The sequence below is a fragment of the Ictalurus punctatus genome, chromosome 11 (genome assembly GCF_001660625.3).
Source record: "Ictalurus punctatus breed USDA103 chromosome 11, Coco_2.0, whole genome shotgun sequence".
NCBI classification, from domain to species: Eukaryota; Metazoa; Chordata; class Actinopteri; order Siluriformes; family Ictaluridae; genus Ictalurus; species Ictalurus punctatus.
This window is the reverse complement of record NC_030426.2, coordinates 1,186,134-1,213,493: the sequence shown is the minus strand read 5'-3', so window position 1 is coordinate 1,213,493 and position 27,360 is coordinate 1,186,134. Positions and strand designations below refer to the sequence as shown.

The 27,360-nt window shown below is 42.8% G+C and overlaps 1 protein-coding gene across 1 annotated transcript in view; it reads left to right on the top strand.

The window, feature by feature from the left end:
• mmp24 (matrix metallopeptidase 24) overlaps nucleotides 1-27,360 on the top strand; it is a 75,394-nt gene that overhangs the window by 19,495 nt on the left and 28,539 nt on the right. The window contains exons 3-6 of the mRNA XM_017479507.3: nucleotides 4,149-4,256; nucleotides 11,839-12,143; nucleotides 17,321-17,482; nucleotides 24,973-25,187. Coding sequence (XP_017334996.1) covers nucleotides 4,149-4,256; nucleotides 11,839-12,143; nucleotides 17,321-17,482; nucleotides 24,973-25,187 — 790 coding nt within the window. The remainder of the gene's footprint in view (nucleotides 1-4,148; nucleotides 4,257-11,838; nucleotides 12,144-17,320; nucleotides 17,483-24,972; nucleotides 25,188-27,360) is intronic.

The window sequence follows — 27,360 nt, the reverse complement described above, 5'->3', positions numbered from 1 at the left end:
TTTTCCAGAAGTACATGACAAAATATCATGCATCTGAGGGAAAACCATGCATAAGCCGTATTTATAACCCCTCGATGTTGGATTATTCCGCCATTGCAGCCAGCCCTGCCCCTATTGATGGAGCCTCGGTGTGGCAACATCCTCTAACTTCGAGGGTTATGCATGGTGTCAGGTGGCTGAGGCACATCATCAGACCAAGCATACCTTCCTGGGACCTTTCTGTGGTCCTGGAAGGTCTGTCAGGTGCCGCATTTGAGATGCTGCATTTGACTCTAAAGGTAGCTCTTCTGCTGGCCCTGACATCTCAAGTGAGAAGGAGAGCTACATGCGCTCTGTTGCCCCGTCCTGCCTTGACTTTACCCCTGGATTAGCCAAGGCCTTCCTATATCCTAGGCCTGATTATATTCCTAAATTGCCTACATCTGCTCCCCAGCCAGTAGTGTTGCAGGCTTTCTGCCCTACTTTGTTCCTCATACTGGAACAAGAGAAATTGCACCGACTGTGTCCAGTAAGGGCTCTCTGTACTTACGTCCACCGCTCTGGCCAGTGGCGTAAGTCAGAGCAGCTGCTGGTCCTCTTGAGTGGTGACAGTAGAGGTGATGCTGTGTTGAAACAGCGCATCTCTAATTGGATAGTGGAAGCAATCTCTATCGCTTATGAGGCGCACATTCTCGCTATGCCTTTGGGAATAAGGGCTCATTCCACTAGGTGGGGTCACCTCCTCAGAGGCTTTAGCAAAAAGGGTATCCTTACAGAAAGTGTGTGCTGCGGTGGGGTGGTCTACGCCGCACACATTCATTTGATTTTTACAGCCTGGATATACATTCCGGCCCGGGCTCGAGTGTCTTCCAGTTACCCTCAGGCTTGGATCTTTTTGAACAGGCCGTACCCTCAGTATGACAGAGTGGGTATTCTCGTTCCACAGCGTTCAGCTAACAGAATGTGGAGTTCCCTTTGAAGGGTAACATCTGGGTTATGCACGTAACCCTGTTCCCTGAGGGCACTTCCCACAGCGTTCAGCTAACGCAATGTCTTGCTCTCTTGTCAGGGAACTTTGTTACATGCATAACCCAGACTTTTTCCTTTCTCCAAGCATAATGCTTGTCATTTAAACCAAAAAGTTCTTTTTTGGTCTCATTTTTCCAATAGCCTTCTGGTTTGTCCCTGTGATCTTTAGCAAATACACACAGGCAGCAGTGCTCTTTTTGGAAAGCAGTGACTTTCTCCTTGCAACCATTCCATGCACACCCTTGTTGTTCAAAGTTCTCCTGATGGTGGACTCATGAACATTAACATTAGTCAATGTGAGAGAGGCCTTTAGTTGCTTAGAAGTTAACTTGGGTTACTTTGTGACCTCATGGATTATTACATGCCTTGCTCTTGAAGTAACTTTGTTGGTCAACTACTCCTGAGGAGGGCAACAATGGTCTTGGATTTCTTCCATTTGTACACAATCTGTGGACTTGAGGCCAAACTCTTTAGCAATGGTTTTGTAACCTTTCACATCCTGATGAGCAACAACTCTTTTTCTGAGGTCCTCAGAAATCTCCTTTGTTCATGCCGTGATACAATTCCACAAACATGTGTTGTGAAAATCACACTTTGATAGATCCCTGTTCTTTAAAATAAGACAGGGTGCTCACTCACACATAATTGTCATTGCATTGATTGAAAACACCTGACTCTAATTTCACCTTCAAATTAACTGCTTGGGGACTGGAGGCGGATGCAGGTGCAGATCAAAGTCTTTATTAGACACGTAGCTCACAATCAAAGAAAACGCAGTCTTCACTGGAAAACGAGAAACTGGAATCGTGGCATGGAGACAAACAACATCAACTATACAAACGATACTAACTATACAAACTATAGACATGATATAATACTGAGCGAAGTGCTCAGTCACCCAGGCATTTAAATAAAGAACATGATTAACTCAAAGCATGGACACCTGGGGCAAATTAAAGTCACTTAATACGTAATGCTCAATCCGGAACTGAGCGAACAAAAACAATGTCACGTGACTCGTCAGGAGCTGAGCCACAGTGCCCTCTGCTGGCCTTGGCATAACAGAACCCCCCTCCAAAGGGTGCTCCTCCCAGAGCACCAAGAACCCCCCTTCAACGGGGGTCCCGGGCCCCTGTGCGAGCTGTCTCTCGCTGCCACGGAAAGCGAGGCAGCCTCCGTCGAGGAGTAGAGAGGCGGAGCAGCACCCCCACCGGGGTTGAAAGTCGGGGCACCGCCCCCGGCAGCTCTGGAACTGAAATACTGGGCGCCGCCCCCCCGGCGGCTCTGGAACTGAAACTCTGGGCACCGCCCCTGGCAGCTCTGGAACTGAAACGCTGGGCGCCACCCCCAACGGCACTGGAACGCTGAGCGCCACCCCCGAAGGCACTGGAACGCTGGGCGGCATCCCCAGCAGGACTGGAGGGCTGGGCGGCGTCCCCAGCGGGACTGGACAGCGGGACGGCCTACTCGGCTGGGCGGGGCAGTGAGACGGCCTACTCGGCCGGGCTGGACAGCAGGACAGCTTCCTCGGCTGTGCAGGGCAGCGGGACGGCCTCCTCGGCTGGGCTGGACAGCAGGACAGCTTCCTCGGCTGTGCAGGGCAGCGGGACGACCTCCTCGGCTGGGCTGGACAGCAGGATAGCTTCCTCGGCTGGGCTGGACAGCAGGACAGCTTCCTTGGCTGTGCAGGGCAGCGGGACGACCTCCTCGTCTGGGCTGGACAGCAGGATAGCTTCCTCGGCTGTCGGGAGCTCCCCCGCAGAGACCTCCCCGTAGGCCTCAAGCTGCAGCTCTGAGGTCGCCATGTTACCCTCAGGCGGGAGCTCCACAGCTGAGACCTCCCCGTGGGCCTCAAGCTGTAGCTCTGAGGCCGCCCTGTTGACCTCAGGCGGGGGCTCCACAGCTAAGGCCTCCCCGTAGGCCTCAGGCTGGAGCTCTGCTGTCTTCATTGCCCCCCACCAAAAAAAATTTCGGGGCCAGACTTCACCTCTGGACTGCGCGGCGTGGTGCAGTTCCCCTGCAGTGGGAAGCCCCAGATGCTCAGATAACTCTGCTGGCTGCGTTCCACAGCATGGTTCTCCGGTGGTGGGGACGGGGTCAAGGGTGCAGGGGGCGACGTGGCACGTAGCTCAGCTTACAGCTGTCTCTGCTCTGCTACCATGCGCTTGAGCCGAGCAACTTCCTCGCTGAGCTGTTGGTTGGGCTCCCGGAATGGCGCAGATGGTGGCATGGCGCATGGACCGGCTCGCTGCAGCAGCTTTTGTTGCGCGATCTGGTGAGTAATCCGCGCCAGTGCTTCGTCCATAATTCTGTTCCTCTCCCAGAACACTCGGTTCAACTCCGCGCTCATTTTGTTGATCTGCTGCTTCCGTTTGGTGGGCTCAGTATTCTGTAACGGATCGGGACTCGAGGCGGATGCAGGTGCAGATCAAAGGCTTTATTAGACACGTAACTCACAATCAAAGAAAACGTGGTCTTCACCGGAAAACAAGAAACTGGAATCGTGGCATGGAGACAAACGACATCAATTATACAAACGATACTAACTATACAAACTATAGACATGATATAATACTGAGCGAAGTGCTCAGTCACCCAAGCATTTAAATAAAGAACATGATTAACTCAAAGCATGGACACCTGGGGCAAATTAAAGTCACTTAATACGAAATGCTCAATCGGAAGCGAGCGAACAATGTCAACAATGTCAACAATGACATTGTCAATGTCAATGTCAAAACAATGTCACGTGACTCGTCAGGAGCCAAGCCACAGTGCCCTCTGCTGGCCCTGGCATAACACTCAATCTTAGAGGTTCACATACTTTCACCATACACAGATATGTAATATTGGATCATTTTCCTCAATAAATAAAAGACCAAGTATTATGGACTTGTGTGAAAATCTGTTGATGTCTTAGGTCATATTTATGCAAAAATATTGAAAATTCTATAGTGTTCACAAAATTTCAAGCACCACTGTACATACTATTTATATCCTTTTGTGTAATGTCACAAATATTTACTATTATCTTCCAGCCTCTTTTTAAGTAAAGCAAAATGTTGTGACTGAAAGTGCTTGCATTTATTTGCTGATTATGAAAGAAAGTAATTTGTTGTTTGTGTCTGCTCATTGTTTAGGTGGATGAAGAAACCTCGATGTGGGGTTCCTGATCACCCTCAACGGAGGAGAAATAAGCGCTATGCTCTCACTGGTCAAAAATGGAGGGACAAAAAAATTACATACAGGTATAAATACTGTTTCATAGCAAGGTGATTTTTGATTACATGTAGCTATTATTTGACTTACAAAAATAAAAGTAAAGATGGATGGAGAATAAAGTGATAGGTTAATTAATTAGAGAGAATACTGTGTATGGGTATATCTACAGTACAGTGCATTCTCTTAACTTCAGTGTAAGCAATTTCTACTAAAGGTTAGCACTCATTTCTCAAAATGCTATAATTATTTCTCAAAATGCTCTCTACAGTCCCCTCTGAAACTATTTGAATGACAAGGCCAATTAATGCTTTTGCTGTAGATTGAAGACATTTGGATTTGAGATCAAATGATGAATATGCTTTCATCTTGTATTTCCTGGTATTTATATGTAGATGTGTTAAATGACAAAGAACATGGCACATTGTGTATCAGACTACCCAATTTGTAGGCGAACAAAAATATTGGAACATGTGACTGATAGGTATTTCTTGTTACCCTGGTGTATCCTGTCAGATTGATTGTTTAAACCAGAGGTTCTCAACCTTTTGTAACTAAAGCCCCCCAAGTCTCCCCTATCATGTGGCACCCCCCCCACCTATTGGAATAGACCAGGTATGACCAGCTATTCTATATAAAATCTATCTATATATAACCTAACCTATAAGATTATATCTCTATAAGATATCTATAAGATATCCATAGATAGAGAGATAGATTTTTTTTGCTTTTGTACTTTTTTTTATTACTTTCATAACTTTTATGATTTTTTATAATAACTTATGACTTTTATAAAACTATATAATTGACAGGTAAGGAACATGAATGATCAAAAATGCTTCTCAACACTATAACTACCTTGAACAAGAGAACTAGGTTGTAATAGTGTGTACTATTTTACATGTAAAACACGTTGCATTTGTCTTGCGTTCCAAAAAAACATTCACATACGAATTATGCAAATTGGGATGAAGGGCGCATCTCATTGTAATGCCATGACTTTGTTAAATCAATCAGTGGGACACATGCACTTGCTTCTTTTTACATTCACATCCATCAGTACGTTTACATGGACAACAATAATCCGACATTAACCTGATTAAGACAATACTCTGATTAAGAAACTACTATGTAAACAGTGATTTTGGATTACCTTAATCCAGCTAAAGTCATACTTGAAGTAAACACAAATCAAATTAAGACATGGAGTATTCCTATTTTAGTCACATTATCGAAGTGTATTATAGACATATACACACTATTAACATCGTGTGGGAGTTTTCACCGCATCTTGCAACAGGACATATACACACAAGGCAGTGGTCATCCGTTTGACAGCAAACAAGAGAGCATGGCTCTGTCTGAAACTGAATACTTACCTACTATATAGTAGGCGAAATACGTGTAGGTAAGTATGCGGTTTCAGACGCAACCCATGGCTTCAAGCAGTTGTCTATCTGCACGTATTGCATGACAAATAATTAACTGCACTTGAAGCTCTCGTAAAATGAAAAATTAGACACCCAAAACTGTATACGGTACCATAATGAAGACGAACTGTATGTCAATACGTGAAATTCTGGAGGGAACGTCGGACGACGTGGCATGGGGACCTAATGACATGTGCATTAATCAATCTATGCTATATAACATGTAAAACAGGAACATAAAAGGAATATTCCAAAGGCAACTCATGTAAACACTTTAATCACAATATTGTCTTATTCAGAATAAGGTCAATAATTATATTATTGCTGTCCATGTAAAAGTAGTATATGTCAGCTGCCGTGCCATCAACGGAATGTGCTGTTCTGGCTCTCAGCCATTCACTCAACATTGCAGATGCAGAGAGAGGTGTGAGTGCAACGGGAAAGCAAGAAATTGCACCTGCAGGACAGTACTGGCAACATTTGGAAAGTTGCTAAGGTTTGTCCAAAAATTCGCTAAAGGGGTCTGAAAAGTCGCTAAGTTGGCAACACCGGTCTGCACTGACAGCTAGCTAAAAGGCAGGCTAAGCTCTGCCTCTCCTGAGCAAAAAGAAATGCAGAGGGATAGGGAATGCAGGGTTTTTCATTTATGCACATTATTTGAAAAGCAACAAAATACACAGAGTACCCAAATGATGCCCTACCTGTGTTTTTTTTCTTGAAAACAATTTGCGCCCTGATCTCTCCCCCTACCGCCCCCATTTGTTGTTAAAAAGGATAAGCCAACATGAAGATCAGAGGGCTGTCTTCAGGAAAAAAGCAAGCCATTTTTATGCCGAGAAAAAGGGAAAATCAATCAGAGGCACAAACATTGATCAAAGCCAATACCACAATTTGGAATAGCTTGAAAAAGAATGACACCACTGGTGTACTGAACAACAGACACTGAATGGGTTGGCCAAGGAAAACAGCAACAGCTGATGACAGAAACATTGTGAGAGCTGAGAAGAATAACCCAAAAACAACAGTCATTAACATCACCAACAACCTCCCCAGGGCAGGGGTGAAAGTATCACAATCCACTGTTAGAAGAAGACCTTGAGGGCAGAAATATAGAGGCCCTACAACATCGGCTGCAAGACTTGGAAAGCCAGACTGGAATTCGCAGTGAAATGAGCCACAGAAGGTATGGTACTAAGATGAACCTCTACCACAGTTTTGGAAAGGCAATAGTGTGGGGAAAGAAAAGATCTGCTCGTGATCTCCAAAACATAAAAGATCATCTGTGAAAAATGGTGGTTTGGGCTTGCATGACTGCTTCTAGAACAGGCTCACTAATCTTTATTGATGATGTAATTCATGATGCTAGCAGCAGGATGAATTTAGAAGTCTATAGGAGTATTTTGACATACTCTGCTAATTTACAGGGACATGCATCCAAATTAATCAGGAGGAACTGAGGAACATGCAGCAAGACAATCACCGGACCTTAGCCCAATTGAGTTTGCATTTTAACTCCCAAAGAGGAGACTGAAGGAAGAAACCCATTTAAACAACAACAGTTGAAAGTGGCTGCAGTAAAAGCCTGGGAAAACATTACAAAATAAGAAACCAACAATTTGGTGACGTTAATGAGGTACAGACTTGATGCAGTTATTGCAAGCAAGGCATATGCAACCGTATATTAACTGTTTAAGTACAAAGGTTCTGTTTTATGTTGTTTAACACATCTAGATGTAAATACCTGGAAATAAAAGTTGAAATCCTAAACTCTCATCTCATATCCATCTTTTGATCTCAAACCCAAATGTCTTTGGTGTATAGCACAAACAAATGAACTGGTCTTGATTGGAAAATGATAGCAATATCTGACAGTTTTGACCCTGTGGGGACATTTTGTTATCCTTGCAAGTAAAAATATTTGAATACAAAATCAACAAATAAAACAAACAAACAAAAAAAACCCTAAAAGAGCCTAAATGTGTCCTTTTGTTTACTGGGGTTAGATTTAGGTATAGGCATTAATTGGCTGCTTTATATCATTGGAGGGTCCTCACAAGAAGAGTAAGACGTGTGTGTGTGTGTGTCCTGATCCATTTTCTCCACATGTTGATGATGGCCTTCTATGTTTCCATGTTTATATGCACAAGAGAGAGAGAAATAGAGCAAGAGGGAAATTTTGACAAAGAGAAAAACAGAAAGATGGTTCAGGGGAGTGTAGCAGTGATCTGTACCTTTAACTGCCCTTTGAGCTTCTGTGCTGCTGAAAATCTATATTTAGAGAAGGCTGGTGAATTAGATCTTGGAAAGCAGTCAGAAAATGTTGTGATATAATGAGAGAGTGAGAGGGGAAAAAGAGAGATTCTGCATTTCTCAGTATTCATTCCCTTTTGAACGGTGCCATTATGTGCTGTTTTTATTCAGCAAGTGTCAGTGTAAAGCGGATTTATTTGTTTTTCTTAAATGTCTAATTTCTTAAACGTTAAATTATAGTATCCAAATGTTTAATTTGGTACATTTTAGTCTCAGTTTATAGTATCATAAATGTTACAGTCATGTGAAAAAATAAGTACCATCCATGGAAATTGTTGGCTTTTTTAACATATTTGGAAAAGCAAACATTTGATCAACTTTGAAACAGTGCCAATCTTTATCGCTTATGAGGCGCGCATTCTCGATATGCCTCTGGGAATAAGGGCTCATTAAACTAGGTGGGGTCGCCTCCTCGGAGGCTTTGTCCAAAGGGGTATCCTTACAGGGTGTGTGCTGCGGCAGGTTGGTCTACGCCAGGTTGGTCTACGGGCTCGGATCTTTTTGAACAGGCCGTACCCTCAGTATGACGGAGTGAGTATTCTCGTTCGCACAGGTTAGGGTTAGCTTAAAAGGTTTAGATTAATTTAAGTTTATTGTTACTATATGCTGTATTCGCGCACTTGCAAATTCTATAAATTCCGTCATTTATTATAACGGAAGTGATGTGTTAGTAACAAGGCCGCGTTGCTGATCATGCGCAGTGTAGACGCGCTGATACAGCTTGGGAGCGCAACTAATATCTGTGATGTCTAATTAAACACTATGATCAAAAGTAAACTCAAGTAGAATAATATTCCTAAAGGCAGCGAGTAACAGAAACCACAAGGTGCACTGAAAGTGAGTTTTTATTATTAATTTAGGACTGTAGTTTAATTTGGTGCTTTTTCTGCATCCATAAAAAAATAATGGATAACTACTGTAAAATAAATTTTATATATGTGTGTGTGTGTGTGTGTGTGTATGTGTGTGTGTGTGTGTGTATATATAAATTTTATTCAATTTACATTGTATATACGTACTTATGTGTTATTATTTATGGATGCACAAAAAACACCGAATTAAACTACAGTCCTAAATTAAAAATGTATATTCTCTTGTGTGTGTGTGTGTGTGTGTGTGTGTGTGTGTGTGTATTGGGTTCTTTTCTGTTTTGTACAAACAGTTGTGTAAAGTTTTAGTTTGAAGTTTATATTTGTAGCACTCAGTTTGTGGATTTTATTTTAAATAACCAAAAAAAGGTACTGAAAGTTTGCCCCGCCCCATCCGATTAATCGAAAAAATTATTGGCCAACTAATCGATTATGAAAATAATCGTTAGTTGCAGCCCTAGTTTGTTTATCAGTTGTTCCTTTTAGATTGGTTCCCCCAGTACAGTGTTGCCATGTCTGCTGATAATATTGTGTTTTGTGGGGGATTAAGTCAAAACATGAAAATTGGAGTAGACTTTTCTTGTGATATGAGCAACCATGAGCTTCAATGAAGTGAATGCGCTGTCTATTAGAGTTGGTGAAGACAGTGAAGGTAGAGCGGCAGCATACTGTATGTTTGCAGACTGAACAATTGCTACTCTTGATTATGATTGGTGAAAAATTATTTAATAAAGACGTTTGAATTACACCCATCTTGCAGTGTTAGCATTATTAATAATTTACTGGTGCCAGATACTGCTGTGGCTACACGAGCATGTCACAGTCGCAGGTTCAGTTAATTTTGGGTGAATAATAAAAGATCAAGGTTTTTGAGATCGGAAAGTTGAGAGAAGCAGATGATGTACAGTGTTCCTTTTTTCATCATAATGGCATCTTTGCAGTATTTGCACACTTGTTCGGTTGACTGAGGTGATGAAAAGCAGTACAAAAGTAGCTAAGTGTGGTGTAGCTAGATGCATTTTGGAGTTGTAGTTTTTAGTGCGATTGTATTATACAACTCCGAACAGGTCACTCGCACCAGTGCAAATATATATTTAACATATATATATTGTCTCACAAAGTACGTTTCAGTCGCAAATGCAACTGAAATGGTCGCACTGAAGAGCCCTGTCTATGCATTTTTTCCAGCTCAGCTAGTATCCTAAATTTAGTTTTATGGAAGCTGAGGTGCCTTAGCTGTAAATGTATGACATGATCAGAAAAAGTTGGATAAAACTTGCCTCGGGTGTTGTCCCTGTTTGTAGGACTACCAGACCGATAAAATATAAAACTTTTCTAACTAGGCTAGTTTGGTATCACTACCTAAAAGGAGGCACAAGCTGCTACAGTGCCATGCAAAATACATTATCTTTCCTTATGCTTTGCTCATATCATGTTCACGTAAACTGGAACTCTTATATACATTTGCACACCTTGTTTTCCTGCTCAGCATGAGAGGACGTTAGTGTTTTAAAAACAAACAATCTGCATATATCACTAATCTATATCAGTGGCATTTATACATTTTTCCTTACACTGATTGTGTGAGCTAACGTTTGGCAGAATTAAGACATGAGTGTTTCTACATATGTTCCTGTAAACTCTTCACTGAAGATATATAATTACGACACCACCGTCTTCTTTTACTCTAAGTGGATAATTATTTGGGGCTAAAGAAAAAAGTATTCAGGACTACAGCACCCTGGCTAAGTTACGCCCCTGCCTAAAAACAATATTATCAAGTAATATTATGATAGGCAAATATGGCACCTTCTGCACTTCACCCGGTAAATTCAGCATCTGGCTCATATTCGGGATCTGGATCTTTTGATACGTTACTCTCAATAGGCTACTATCATATTCATAATCATCAAAATCAACATTTTGTTCGCTGACAGCTTCATCATCAAATCCATTATCAAATGACGCTAATATTTGATTAGAAACTTCTCTGCAGTAAATTGCTGAACCATGTCAAGTTTTGTAACATTTGTTTTATGTCTGGGATCATTATGATTGACACGTTACATCATAATTGTTTACCAAACATTCCCACCTTAAAAATAAAAGTGAATTGCACTTATTGAGCCCTGAGAGATTCAATATTGTTGCACAGAAAAATATACTTACTTTATTACATACCTCGGGTCAGTACTGATCCTATAGACCTTTTACAATAAATTAATTATAAAACATTCTCATCATAAAACATTATTCGACAATTTTATATTTTTTTCCTTGTTACATTGTTGATAATAAATGGATTGAGGAATACTAAGAGGGTGGAGGTCTGATGTGAAAAAATTAACGAGGGGGAGGGTACTGGATGACGTCTCGGGTCACTAACAACCTGAGGTATGCATTTAAAGGTTAAGGGGTCAATTAGTTTTTCACATGGGTAATAGGTGTTGGATAACTTTTTTTGCTTCAATAGAAAAAAAAAATGATAAAAACTTATTAAAAATAAAAACTGCATTGTGTGTTTACTCAGGTTTGTTTTATGTTGGGTTTTTTTTGAAAATCTAAAACTATTCAGTTAGCGATATACAAAAGAAATCAACAGTGTACACACTCTTTTTCACAGCACTGTACACACTCTCTGTAAAAACAGATTGTGGAGACATTATAATTGTTCATGATCTAAAATCATCATATCACCCACCCCTAATATCCAGCAGTTTTTGTGCACCCACACCCACTGTTTATTTAGTAAAGCACTTTGTATTCAAATGGCTATAATTCACTAGGTGGGTGCTCAGATAACCTATTATATTATTATACAAATTCCAGTATTGTTAGTGTTAGTATCTGTAATGAAGCTGCACATAACTACTGCGTGATTAAAATACATCCTTGAATGTTTTTGCATGTTTTGTGGAATACAATCAGAGATGCTCATTTCATAATTGTATAGCATGCACTTTAAATATTTTATTTCTTATTTTTTTCCCTACTCTCTTCAGCATACACAATTTCACCCCTAAGGTAGGTGAGAAGGACACACAGAGGGCGATCCGGCAAGCATTTGATGTGTGGCAGATGGCAACCCCACTGACCTTTCAGGAAGTGGCCTACTCTGAGATAAAGAAAGAGGGCAAAGAGGCCGACATCATGATCTTCTTTGCCTCAGGGTTTCATGGTGATAGTTCTCCATTTGATGGAGAGGGAGGTTTTTTAGCCCATGCCTACTTCCCTGGCCCTGGAATTGGAGGGGACACACACTTTGACTCTGACGAGCCTTGGACGTTAGGCAATGCTAACCATGATGGTAAGTGAGCAGTGTCATACTTTATAGAGAGTGTTTCTAGTCTATAAGTACTTTATTTACAATAGAAAATTGACAGTTGTAAAGTTGTCATGTTTCTTGATAACATGACAACCCGTTTTTTTAAGACATTTTATGTCTTAAAATCTTTATAAAAGAGAAAAAAAGAGAGGCTGGTTTTGGGAACTAATTTGTCTCACAGATATTAAACAAAATTTAAATGGAACTATAAATGCTATAAAAGTACAGTATGTTGTTCATTAATGAATTAAAAATGATAATGGTTGGTGGATTGCTGTGATATTGTCATATCACAGCAAACCAGTGACTACATTTCCCATCCTGCACTGCGACCTACAAACATGACCGCCATGGACCGCAATTTCCTTGCCTTCATTCTAATCACGCACACCTGCATTCAATTCACACACAATCACAACCACAGGTTATAAGGACTTTCTATGCATTCACTCTCTGCAAAGTATACACGCAGTTGCCTTGTCTCTGTCATTACCAAGCTTTATATAGTGTTTGTTTATTCTGGTTTTGACCTTGTTCTTGTTTTCGACCTCGTCTTTTTGCCTTGCATTGTTTGGATTGTTTGCCTGTTCGCTTGACCTCTGCATGTCTTTGTTTATTGATTTCTGCCTGATCCTTTGGACTTATGGTTGTTGTTTCATTAAACTACCATACCTGCACTTGCTTCCGTCTCAGCCTCCAATACATGACAGAATACTTCGCCGATAACATGGAAGCAGCAGGAAAGCGAAGGAGACATCAAGGTCAAGGTAGTAAGGAACAACCTACCAACTTGTTACCACGGTAGTAAGGAACAACCTACCAACAACCTACCAACTCTATCAAGCTTCCTCAATGGGTTGCCAAGGATACCCCAGCAGCATACGATGGAATTTTTGGCCACCCTGAGTATTTTCTTTTCGACTGCTAATTAAATTTTTTGAGCCTGCCGCACCTCAAGTCGGACCAGAGTCAGTGGCTGGGGTTCATACTCTCCTGGCTCGTTGGCCAAGCCGCCAGTGGGCGGAGCATCTGGCCCGTACAGAATCCAATGGTCTTCACACTGTAACTCAGTTTGTGGGACTATTGATAAAGGAGTTTGGAAGTCCAGAGTACACCCCCAAACTGGATGAGTTTAGGGGGAGGGCCTGTCTCCTGAATGAACCTGCGAGGCCATTCACCACCTACAAGATGACCTTCTCTCCAGTGCTCCAGTTGGAGGTCAACATGGCGACCTCATCGCCAGAACTCCAACCTGAGACCCATGAGGTGGTCTCACCTGCAGAGCTCCAGCCGGAGGTCAACATGGTGACATCTTCAGAGCTACAGACTGAGATCCATGAGGTGGTCTCCACTTCAGAGCCCCTGCCAAAGGTCAGTGTGGTGACCTCACCTCCAGAGCTCCAACCTGAGACCCATGAGGTGGCCTCACCTGCTAAACTCCCATTGGAGGTCAACATGGCGACCTCCTCCCCAGAGATTCAGCACGAGATCCATGAGGTTGTCTCATCTCCAGAGCTCCAGCATAAAGTCAAGTTCCTGTCCGAGGTCGACAAGGTGACCTCCCAAGCCACGTTCCTGACCAAAGTCGAAAAGACGGCTTCCCATGCTAGGTTCCAGTCCGAGGTCGAAGAGATGGCCTCAAAAGGCATGTTCACACCCGAGTCTGCTGACACAGACAGCCAAGTCGGTTTGCTGACACAGACAGCAAGTTCGGCTCACGCCCGAGTCTGCTGACACGGACAGCCAAGTTCAGCTCATGCCCGAGTCTCCTGACACGGACAGCCAGGTTCGGATCACACCTATATCTCCTGACATGGACAGCCAGGTTCGGATCACACCTATATCTCCTGACACAGACAGCCAAGTTCGGCTCATGCCCAAGTCTGCTGACATGGTCAGCCAAGTTCGGCTCACGCCTGAAGCAGACATCATGACCAACCAAGTTACGCTCAGGCTTGAGACTGACGACACAGCCAGCCAAGTTCAGCCTGCAGAGTCGTTAAAGAACGACACTCAGCCTCTCTGTGTGACTGACGCCGCCGCTCCACGTCCCTATATAGCCGAGGACGCTGCTCCACCTCCCTGCTCCGCCGAGGACGTCGCACCACCTGCAGAGGACGTCACGCCACACTCAAGAAAGGGCGACGAGACTGCCCACCAAGTCAAGCTCTCGTCTAAAGCTGACGACACAACTTCCCAAGCCCGGGTCTTGCCTAATGACCCCATGCAAACCAGCACCAGTCTCATATCCTTGAGGAACCTGCTACTTGTTGGACAATGCCTGCATTGGAACCTGAGGGGCTGTGTGAACATTTTGCCCAGAGGGCCAGGACCACCGGGGGAGAGAGTGTATTTCAGCGCTTTCGGGGGGAGGTGGGTGGATGGGTTCTCTCATATCACAGAAAACCAGTGACTACATTTCCCATCCTGCACTGCGGCCTACAAACATGGCTGCCATGGACCGCAATTCCCAGAACACTTGCCTTCATTCTAATCACGCACACCTGCATCCAATTAACAGCACAATCACAGGTTATAAGGACTTTCTATGCATTCACTCCTTGCGAAGTATACGCTCAGTTGCCTTGTTCTTGTTTTCAACCTCCTCTTTTTGTCTTGTTTGGAGTGTTTGTCTGTTCGCCTGACCTCTGCCTGTCTTTGTTTATTGATTTCTGCCTGATCCTTTGGACTTGTGGTTGTTGTTTCATTAAACTGCCATACCTGCACTTGCTTCTGTCTCAGCCTCCAATACCTAACAGGTATAAGAGGAATAAAACTTGCTGTAGTGATCAACTTCAGAGTGGTAACAGCATCACACTACTCTAGTATTAGATTATTTTCCTATAACAAGCCCTGTTATGTTTGATACGTTACATAACAGATATAGCTGGCTGTGGAGATCTGTAGATAACGCAGATATACCAGGTAGAGAACTACAACATGGCTTCTGCTTTTATCTGCACAGAACTGAAATGGGCTGATCACCGTCTTGTGACCTTAATTATCCTTTTATGATTAAAAAAAATGGAAAGATATTTTATGCATTTGTAGTTTTTGGGAGGGGGTGGAAGTGGATGGGCCTAGGCGTGTATTAGCTGTGCAGACATTCAGGAGCTCACCAGTAAAATGCAGCACTGGAACTGGAAGTGGAGAAACACACTCAACTAGGAAGAGGTCAAAAGATATTTGGCAGACAGAAATATGTTTATTCATCTTATACATCACAAATATTTGCAAATAATGGGATACAGTCAAGTATCCCAGTATGTTTTCCCTATTCATATAGATCTAAACCTTTATGTACTGTTGGGTTCTCAGTGAATAAAGGCCTATAAGATGATGAGTTGCATTAAGTGTGAGGTACTGCAGTGCTGTGGTTCCCCGGAGTCTGGTGCCACTTAGATAACTTATAACATTTAACATTAAATTATTTTAAATAATAAACATTTTCATATATTTTTAATGTCCAAACTACTGAAATTGTTTAGGACCATCTATACTCACCCTACAAGCAAAAAGTGTAATGTGATTAGGGTTAAAACCAAACAGGTCTGCAAAATCAGCTCAGTAAAGACAAGGTGCTGGAATGAGACTTTGCAAGTTAGGGGAAACAGTTCAGAGTTTATAAAGGCATGTACTCATTGTGATCAGGTGTGTATAATCAGAAGTCCAGTGGCTGAGAGAGTGAATAGGCTGATGGTGAATCCAGAGATTAGTCACAAGACAGAGCATGGAGGTTAATTGTGAACCATGTAGTTCACCTGCTTGCAAGCAGTGCAGGAAATGGGCAGTGATGCCAGCATGACATTAGCAAAATTTCAATGGGCAAGTCTCTAATAATATGCATGATAATTGAATTATTTTCCAGTATGACATTTAAGACATTTAATATTTTGTTTAGAATAAAAAAAAATTAATAAATTGATACATAATAATGTGAAAAGAAAGTATGTACATTTATTTAAAGTCATTTTGTGCAAGAAACAAAAGGGTCATTTGGCCAAAAGATTTATAAGGTGTGTTTAAATATGATTAAATATTAGCGATATTCCTGTAATAGTCATTATAACAGTCATAATGGAAAACATTATTTTTACATGATTACTTAAAAAGCAGCTATTAGTTTTACAAAAATAATCATACTGTGATTATAGAAACAAAAAACTGAGATGTCAGGATGCATAAAGAATTAACTTAATCACAAAATAATCACATTTTGGGCCTCTAGATAATTTCACTAAACAGATAGATTCAGCTGGTGACTTGTGTTTACTCTGCTGTTCTACATGATACTGTATTGTACTTTAAGCAGACAGATGGCTAGCAATAACAGTCATACGTGACACACAGAAGTGTGTTTCATACTAAGGTTTTTTTTAAATAGATAACGGTGAAATCATCCAGCTAAGATTTAACAGTTAAATCAAGTTTTTGAGTGCAGGGTACTTTAATTGATTTGTTAAAATAATTTTGTGCTTCACCTTGTTTAAGAAGTAAAGGCAGAGCACTTTATCAGCATCCATGGTGTGCTGTGTGCATAAAGTGTATATTTGAAGGATTCTTATGGTTGATGATCTCTGGTCATACACTGTCAGCATTATGAGTGCATTTCATAAAATCCCCTCCTTTGTTCCAGGGAGAATGGGTTTACAATCAAACCTGATTCATCACAGTCCATTTAAAGTTATAAATTTATTTGTGTTAGAATATGCTGACATCGTGTTAGGTTTTAAGTTTCATTAAATTCATGTCATGTTAGAGAGAGAGAGAGAGAGAGAGATGAAAAAAAGCAGAGAAGGATGGAAATCCAGGAAAAAGGACAAAAGAGATTGGGGTTAAAGTGCCTAAAAGTAGGGTTGAAGTGGGGGTTAAAGAAAATTAAGTTAATAAAATTTTAAATTGTATGATATACTGATCATATTAGAGAGAAAACAAGAGAGAGGGAGAAAATTTGATGGGATGTGGATGTGAGCAAGTAATGATATGCAAATTAGACCATACATAAGTTTACATTGTGCATGGGTTGGAAAGAGTAACAGTATGTTACTATTTTTGGTTCATGGAATTCAGCTAAAGAAAATACTTATTGTTAGACTATATTCAAGATGATCACTTGTTTAACACAGATGTTTTGCAATTTTGACTTTTGGCCCTTTTAGGTAATGACCTTTTCCTGGTGGCAGTGCATGAGCTGGGACATGCATTGGGTCTGGAACATTCCAATGACCCGAGTGCAATCATGGCCCCTTTCTACCAATACATGGAGACACAAAACTTCAAACTGCCACTAGATGACCTTCAAGGCATCCAGAAAATATATGGTAGAGAAACTTTATTTACAGTTCAGCATTACTGAGCAATCCTGTACATGTTATTTTGGTAGAAGAGATTATGCTGGACAAAGATGATTTTGAAAGTGTGTGTGTGTGTGTGTGTGTGTGTAAATATATATATATATATATATATATATATATATATATATATATATATATATATATATATATATATATATATACACACACACACACACACACACACACACAGTATCTCACAAAAGTGAGTACACCACTCACATTTTTCATTTTTGTAAATATTTGATTATATCTTTTCATGTGACAACACTGAAGAAATGACACTTTGCTACAATGTAAAGTAGTGCGTGTACAGCTTGTGTAACAGTGTAAGTTTGCTGTCCCCTCAAAATAAGTCAACACAGCCATTAATGTCCAAACTGCTGGCAACAAAAGTGAGTACACCCCCAAGTGAAAATGTCCAAATTGGGCCCAATTAGCCATTTTCCCTCCCCAGTGTCATGTGACTTGTTAGTGTTACAAGTCTCAGGTGTGAATGGGGAGCAGGTGTGTTAAATTTGGTGTCATCGCTCTCACACTCCCTCATACTGATCACTGGAAGTTCAACATGACAGCTCATGGCAAAGAACTCTCTGAGGATCTGATAAAAAGGATTGTTGCTCTACATAAAGATGGCCTAGGCTATAAGAAGATTGCCAAGACCCTGACACTGAGTTGCAGCACGGGGGCCAAGACCATACAGCGGTTTAACAGGACAGGTTCCACTCAGAACAGGCCTCGCCATGGTCGACCAAAGAAGTTGAGTGCATATGCTCAGTGTCATATCCAGAGGTTGTCTTTGGGAAATAGACGTATGAGTGCTGCCAGCAATACTGCAGAGCTTGAAGGGGTGGGGTCAGCCTGTCAGTGCTCAGACCATATGATGCACAAGAAAGCCCGCAAACAGTTTACTGAAGACAAACAGACTAAGGACATGGATTACTGGAACCATGTCCTGTGGTCTGATGAGATCAAGATAAACATATTTGGTTCAGATAGTGTCAAGCGTGTGTGGCGGCAACCAGGTGAGGAGTACAAAGACAAGTGTGTCTTGCCTACAGTCAAGTATGGTGGTGGGAGTGTCATGGTCTGGGGCTGCCGGAACTGGGGAGCTACAGTTCATTGAGGGAACCATGAATGCCAACATGTACTGTGACATACTGAAGCAGAGCATGATCCCCTCCCTTCGGAGACTGGGCCACAGAGCAGTATTCTAGCATTATAACAACCCCAAACACACCTCCAAGATGACCAATGCCTTGCTAAAGGACTGGCCAAGTCTCCAGAAGTAAACTCTATTGAGCATCTGTGGGGCATCCTCAAACGGAAGGTGGAGGAGCACAAGGTCTCTAACATCCACCAGCTCCGTGATGTCGTCATGGAGGAGTGGAGGAGGACTCCAGTGGCAACCTGTGAAGCTCTGGTGAACTCCATGCCCAAGAGGGTTAAGGCAGTGCTGGAAAATAATGGTGGTCACACAATGGTGCCCAATTTGGAAATTTTCACTTTTTTTACTCACTTTTGTTGCCAGCGGTTTAGACATTAATGGCTGTGTGTTGAGTTCTTTTGAGGGGACAGCAAATTTACACTGTTATACAAGCTGTACACGCACTACTTTACATTGTAGCAAAGTGTCATTTCTTCAGTGTTGTCACATTAAAAGACAATCAAATATTTACAAAAATGTGAGGGGTGTACTCACTTTTGTGAGATACTGTGTGTATATTATATATATATATATATATATATATATATATATATATATATATATATATATATATATATATATACACACACATTAGTAAATGTGAAACATTGTGTTCTTGTATTGCATACTTGAGAAGAAAAGGGCAACATAAGAGGTGTGGACATGTACTGAAGATCTCCTATTCTTTGCCTTGCTAACTCAGGGTCCCTTGATGATGGTGACAAGTTCATTTTGTTCCTGAAAATGTGTTCCCTTTCAAAGGGGACCTTTGATGTTGCATTTAGCATAACACTATGGGAAGTGCCTCTCGCGCGTGACCGGTATATGAAGCTTGTGTAAAATCACGCCTATTTATAGGCCTGCCATGATCAGGTGACATGGCAATTAAGCGCGTTGCGTAATATAAACATGGCACCTGTGAACCGCGCCATCAGCCTTTATTATCTTCAGCGAAAGACTGCATGTCAGTTGTTTGTGTAAAGAAACAAAAAGATGCTTAATTTCCTTGCTATCTTTTCTCAAAATCTCAGAACTTTTCTATCCCTTTTAAAAAAAGAGAAGAAGAAAAAAGGATTGAGCGAGAGAGAAAAATATGAGTGAGAGAATTCAGGAAGTGTGTTACGGTTTGCTCCCGTTTCATCACAGGGAATAGTGCACACTTTCTGGGTGAAGTGTTTGGGGGTATAGCATGCGATGGCAGCCTTGAGAGGCTGTGCATGGTAATGCCTACATTAAGCAGCTCGACTCGCGCTCTTCTCGGAAGCTGAAGCGATTTGGGTTTCGGAGCCTCGAGGATTTGGGCTGGCCGCTGCAGAGGCAACTAGCCGTCCCAGGTTCGGGGGATCTCTTATGGATCCGGAAGAGGAGGATCTCTTGCTCTGTCTTCCGGGTTCGGCTCTCTGCTGGATCTTGGAGCTCGCATCGCGACTCCTCCTTCCGCTATGGAAAGCCAAAAGGGAAAAAAGTCTTTTAAAAAAATAATAATTAAAACACACACACACACACACACACACACACACACACACACACACAAAAAAAAAAAAAATAATAGTAATAATTCCTCTCTGACTCCGAGGAGCCAGAAGGATGTGCTAAAAACTGAGAGCAGCATATAAAGAGCTGCTTGAAGTGTTTACTAAGGCTGGATGAGCCTTTTTCTCCCCAGTGAAAGTAAATCCCTCACTGCAGAAACTCCCCTTTCTTCCAGAAGTGCATGACAAAATATCAGGCTTCTGGGGAAACCCATGCATAAGCTATATTTATAACCCCACGATGTTGGATTATTCGGCCATTGTGGGGAATGAACGGCATGGCTGTTCAACTATGCTGAAGGTGGAGGAGGCGCTTGTGAGCTACCTCTCTCCATTGACAGCAAGTAATTAGGGGGGCCGGCTTTGCCATCCAAACCACCGTGTAAGGCCACCGTGGCATTGGTGGGCAAGGCCTATGCAGTAGTAGTCTTGCTTGTGGGTCACTGCAGACAATGACAGTGTTGCAGGCCTACTAAGCAGACCTGCTGAGTGAGCTCGACATATGGCGGCATTCAGCCAGTTCCTTCCCTGTTGTCTCGAGCTCACCCGGGCATCCACAAGTGGAGCCCACAAGTGGAGCCCGGGCCAGCACTAGTGCAAAGGAGACCCAGAAGGCGAGTATGGTAGCCCGCCAACCCCCGCAGACAGCCAGGGGAACCAGGCGGCCACAGTTGCGGCCCGCTACTAGGCCTGATCTGAGAATGGTCATAAAGGCCAAGCAGGCAAAGAAGAGCGGTCCTGAGGGGCCGTGGAGGGACGTATCAGGGGAGATGAGGTGGTTAGGGCAGGAAGCCCCCAGTGTTAATGAAGGGCCTCCCCTATCCAAGGCGGACCCCAAGTTTTCACTGTTCTCTGGTCAGCGAGCTGTCACAGTTCAATGAAAATCTGATGCTTTCCGTCCAACAGAATGTGGAATAGTTAACGCCACTGAAAGACCATTGGGTAGCATGGAAACTACTGATAAAATGTGTCTCCATGGGTTCTGTCTACCGTAAAAAAGGGTTACCAGGTCCAGTTTATAGATCGACCCCCCCCGGTTCAGAGGTGTGTTCACCACAGTAGTCAGCACAGACCGGAGCCCGACGTTAGCGCAGGAAGTAAGATCCCTTTGGACAAATGGGCCATAGAACATGTACCTCGTTCTCTGAGGGAGGGAGGTTTTTACAGGCATTATTTCCTGGTCTGCAAAAAATAGGAGTATGCGGCCAATTTTAGATCTGCGTCATCTGAATTGTACTCTTTGGAGATACAGGTTCCTTATCGTTCCACAGATTCGGTTTGAGGACTGGTTTGTGACGATAGATCTAAAAGGTGCATATTTCCACATAGAAATATCGCTAGCTTATCCCCTTGCACCTTCACAAAGTGCATGGATGTCACTCTGGCTCCATTGCGACCCCAGGGCATCCGTGTACTAAACTACCTGGACGACTGGTTAATTCTAGCACGATCCAGGGAACTGGCAGTTCAACATCGAGATGTTGTTCTCGCCCACATGAAGAGCTTGGGGCTCAGGTTGAATCTCAGAAAAGTATGCTTTCCCCAGTGCCGTGGACAACTTTTCTAGGGGTTATAAGGATTCTACTATGATGAGGGCATTTCTATCCCCAACATGCGTAGGGTCAATCCTATCAACACTGAGCAAGATAAAGCTGGATCTTGGGAGACTATTGGTGCTTATGGGCCTATTGCACAGGAGACCGTTCAGTGGTGGCTGAGAACTTGTGGGTTTCTTCCAAGGACAAAACCTCGGAGAATAATCTGTGTCATGCGGCGATGCCTACGTGCTCTGAGAATTTGAGTGTCCCCGGTTTCTAGCCTTGGGTCACACTCTAGGGGTGTCTCCATAGCGCAAGATGGTAATGACAGACACCTCCCTCACGGGCTGGAGCGCGGTCTTAGACAGCTGTCTAGCTCACAGTCTCTGGTGCGGCCCTCATCTGGAGCAGGGTGGCTCCCTCCACAAGTGGTGGAGTCCATACAGTATGGCAAGGCTTGGCCAAGCGGGATTGCATGTGTTCGCCTCCGAGGAGACAACACACAGCCCGCTGTAGTTCGCCCTCACTCCTCCCGCACAATTAGGGCTGGACGCCATGGTGCACATGTGGCCGAGGTCACATCTGTACGCTGTTCCCTCCATCGGTCTGCTCCCACAAGTTCTAGCGAGAGTCCGCCAAGACAGTGTATGTCTGCTGCTAGTAGCACCTTATTGGCCAGCTCGAATATGCTTCTGAGAGATAATATCCCTGCGAGATGTCACTCCTTGGGAGATTCCCATCTGCAGGGATCCACTGTAGACCCAGTGAACTACACAATAGCTACAGTCCTGGAGTTCTTACAAGAATATTTCTCAGCGGGATGGGCTCCTTCTACAATAAGGGTTTACGTGGCCACCATTTCGGCCAGCCACACCCCTGTTGATGGAGCCTCTGTGGGGCAACATCCTCTAACTTTGAGATTTATTCATGGTGTCAGGCAGCTGAGGCCCATCTGCAGGCCACGCATACCTTCCTGGGACCTTTTGTGGTCCTGGAAGGTCTGTCAGGTGCCCTATTTGAGTCCTTAAAGTGGATCTACTGTCTCAAGCTGGAGGGCTGATTTATCACAGTCGGCCAGAACTATGGAAACTGTGGGTCTGGCCCCTGAGAGGCACCAGCTCATAGATTCTGGTCTCACAACTGAGATTGTAGAGACCATGTTAATGCTAGAGAACCATCCACAAGGAAATTGTATGCACTCAAGTGGCAGCTTTTTGTCTTGTGGTGTGAGGAACGTCAGCTAGACCCAGTGAACTGCACAATAGCTACAGTCCTGGAGTTCTTACAAGAACGTTTCTCAGTGGGGTGGACTCCTTCTACAATCATGGTTTATGTGGCCACCATTTCGGCCAGCCATGCCCCTGTTGATGGAGCCTCTGTGGGGCAACATCCTCTAACTTCGAGGTTCATGCGTGGTGTCAGGCGGCTGAGGCCCATCTGCAGGCCGCGCATACCTTCCTGGGACTTTTCTGTTGTCCTGGAAGGTCTGTCAGGGGCCCCATTTGAGCACTTAAGGTCAGCCTCTGAGAAGCTTCTGACTCTAAAGGTAGCTGTTCTGCTGGCCCTGACATCTCTCAAGTGAGTAGGAGACCTACAAGCACTCTCTGTTGCCCCTTCCTGCCTTGACTTTGCCCCTGGATTAGCCAAGGCCTTCCTGTATCCTATGCCGGATTATATTCCTAAGGTGCCTACATCGGCTGTCCACCCTGTGGTGTTGCAGGCTTTCTGCCCTCCTCCATTCCCCACACTGGTACAAGAGAGAATGCACCTGCTGTGTCTAGTAAGGACTCTGTACTTACGTCCACTGCTCCGGATACTGGTCTGCTTTGGCAGCGACAGTAGAGGTGATGATGTGTCAAAGCAGTGCATCTCTAATTGGATAGTGGAAGCAATCTCGATTGCTTATGAGGCGCTCGGTCTTGCTACGCCTCTGGGAATAAGGGCTCATTCCACTAGGGCGGTCGCCTCCGCAAAGGCTTTGTCCAAAGGGGTATCCTTACAGGATGTGTGTGCTGCTGCAGGGTGGCTACACCACACACATTCATTCTTTATTACAGCCTGGATGTTCATTCAACCCCGGGCTCGAGTGTCTTGCAGTGACCCTTGGGCTTGGGTCTTTTTGAACAGGCCGTACCCTCGGTATGACGGAGTGGGTTTCTCGTTCTCATAGTGTTATGCTAAACGCAACGTCAAAGTTCCCTTTTAAAGGGAACGACTGGGTTACGCATGTAACCCTGTTCCCTGAGAAGGGAACCAGACGTTGCGTAGCTGTGTCATACCAGGGCAGGCCTGTGAATTGCGTCTTCGCTTCAGATAATAGAGGCTGATGGCGCGGTTCACAGGTGCCATATTTATATCACGCGACGCGCTTAAGTGCCACGTCACCTGATCATGGCAGACCTATAAATAGGCATGATTTTAAACAGGCTTCAGATACCGGTCACATGCGAGAGGCGCTTCCCATAGTGTTATGCTAAACGCACTGTCTCGTCCCCTTCTCAGGGAACAGGGTTACATGCATAACCTGGACGTTTTCAGCCTGCATGTAGAGACATCAGTATTATGGCCTCCATTTGAGAGAAATACAACAATCTAGTGCAGGGGTGACAAACTCATTTCAGGTAATGGGCCACATTACATTTATGTCAAGTGGGCCGGACCAAAAAAATCAGTTTAGTAGACGAATGACACATCAACAGCTACTCATAAATGTGTTCATTTATCTGCATTTATCTGAAAGGCACAAATAAAACATTAAAGTTGTGATTGCATAAGTATTCACTGCCATTGCTGTGAAACCCAATGGAAGCTTCACATTTTTTAGATAGCTAATGAAGACTTGCATATCATTAGTACATTTTGTTAGTAGCTTAGTTGATGGCCCCAAGTTTATTGCTCTATTTTGCCCCTAGGGCCATAACAAGGACTAACTCTTTTTTCTAATCTTTCAGTTCAATTATGGCCCACAATATGATTTTTATTTAAAACGTCCAAAAAAAGTTTTGGCCTGTAGTCTATATGTTTGACTGCCCTCAGCTAGAATTTTTTGTAACATTCCTCCATTATGAATTCATTTATCAGGTCTACATTAATGATGACTTCTTAGGTTCACCCTGAGATCATTCTCACTTACTCAACTCAACCACAAATTTTATCAAACCCCATTTTTGGAATACTTCCCAGGTGTCCCAACTGCAATGTTGGAGCCAACTCGGTCTCTTCCAACCCTCCCACCACGGCGGACTTACTCTCCTTCTGAGAGGAAAAATGACCGTCAGTCCCGTCCTCCGCGACCTCCCTCTGGTGACAGGCCCTCTCCTGGCTATGGAAAACCCAATATCTGTGATGGCAATTTTAACACAGTGGCCTTTTTTAGGAGGGAGATGTTTGTTTTCAAGGTGAGCTCCCTTGCTTTTTGTCATTTTCTGGACTCCTGCCATCAACTGGGCGATATGTTGTGATGCATTTTGTATTTATAGTAACATGAAGCAAATTTTGTTTCAGCAGAATGGCTAATGCAGTTACATTGGTGAATATGTTTTGAAGTTTCTGATCAGGGTTAAAAATGTATTCTACCTCTTCTTCCTCTTACTCTTCTTCCTCTTCCTTTTCTTCTTCTGGCTAGGGTCTCTATGGCATCTGGTAAAAATTGAAATTTTGCACACTGATTGGGGAGGGTTTAAGGAACATTTCTGACAAAAATATGGGCCAAGTGTTGCCAACGCTCTAGCACCACCATTGGTTCAATCTTGGGCCTAATTTGGAAGTATGTTCATGGTCATAACTTTTGAACTATGTGTCCAAAAGTTAGTGTGTTTAAAGTTAGGCATCCTGTGCTGACAAATGCAAAAATAGGATATAAGGGTGTATCTCAGCAATGCATCTACATATCATCCCAAATCTCTATCTTCATAATCATGCCCTGAATATACTCAATAATTTTCATCACTGAGCCACTTTGTGGTCAAGCACTGTAACAACTTAAATTTTTTGCCTTATATAATTTGAAGAATGTGCTAAATTCGCAATCCTTTTTTCATATAATTCCCTGGAGTATGCTGAAGTGATCGCACACCAACATTTGAAATTCAAGTGTAATTCCTGTCAACCATCTCGGATTTTGTCAAAAACTGTTGTTTTTTGTTTTTTTTGCTACTTCTCCTGCTGTGGTGCTTGAATTTTGTGAACCGTTTAGAATTTTCTATATATCTGCATAAATATCACGTAAGTCCTAAAAATAGATTAAGAGAACCCAATTAAACAAATGAAACAAAAATATTATACGTGGTCATTTATTGACTGAGGAAAATGATCCAATATTACATATCTGTGAGTGGCAAAAGTATGTGAATCTTTGCTTTCAGTATCTGGTGTGACCCCCTTGTGCAGGAATAACAGTAACTAAATGTTTTTGGTAAGTGCTGATCAGTCCTGCACATCTGCTTGCAGGAATTTTAGCCCCTTCCTCAGTACAGAACACCTTGAACTCTGGGATGTTGGTGGGTTTCCTCATATGAACTGCTTGCTTCAAGTCCTTCCACAACATTTTTATTGGATTATAGTCAGGACTTTGACTTGGCCATTCCAAAACATTAACTTTATTCTTCTTTAACTATTCTTTGGTAGAACAACTTGTGTGCTTATGGACATTGTGTTGCTCCATAATGTCCTGACATTTTCCTTTCGAATTCACCAGTATAATTTAGAATTCATTGTTCCATCAAAGCTGTCCTGGCCCAGATTGAGCAAAACAGGCCCAGACCACGATACTACCACCACCATGTTTCACAGATGGGATAAGATTCTTATGCTGAATGTGTTTTCCTTTCTCCAAACATAATGCTTCTCATTTAAACCAAATCCAATAAACTTCTGGCTTGTCAATGTGATCTTTAGCAAACTGCAGCGGTACAGCAATGTTCTTTTTGGAGAGCAGTGTTTTCTTCCTTGCCACTCTGCCATGCATAACTTTGTTGTTCAGTGTTCTCCTGATGGTGGACTCGTGAACATTAACACTAGCCAATATGAGAGAGCCTTTAGTTGCTTAGAATTTGCCCTGGGTTCCTTTGTGACCTCACAGCCTATTACACATCTTGCTCTTGAAGTGATCTTTGCTGGTTGACCACTCCTGGGGAGGGTAGTAATAGTCTTGAATTTCCTCCATTTTTACACAGTCTGTCTGATTGTGGATTGATGGAGTCCAAACATTTTAGAGATTGTTTAATAACCTTTTCCACCCTGATGAGCAAAAAGAAGTCTTTTTCTGACGTCCTAAGAAAAATAACCTTTGTTTGTGCCATGATACAGTTCCAGAAACATGTGTTGTGAAGATCAAATTTTGATAGGTCCCTGTTCTTTAAATAAAACAGGGTGCCCACTCACACCTGATTGTCATTCCATTGATTGAAAACACCTGACTCTAATTTCACCTTAATATTAACTTCTATTCCTAGAGGTTCACATACTTTTACCACTCACAGATGTAATATTGGATCATTTTCCTTAATAAATAAATGACAAAGTATAGTATTTTGTCTCATTTGGGTTCTTTTTGTCTACTTTTAGGACTTG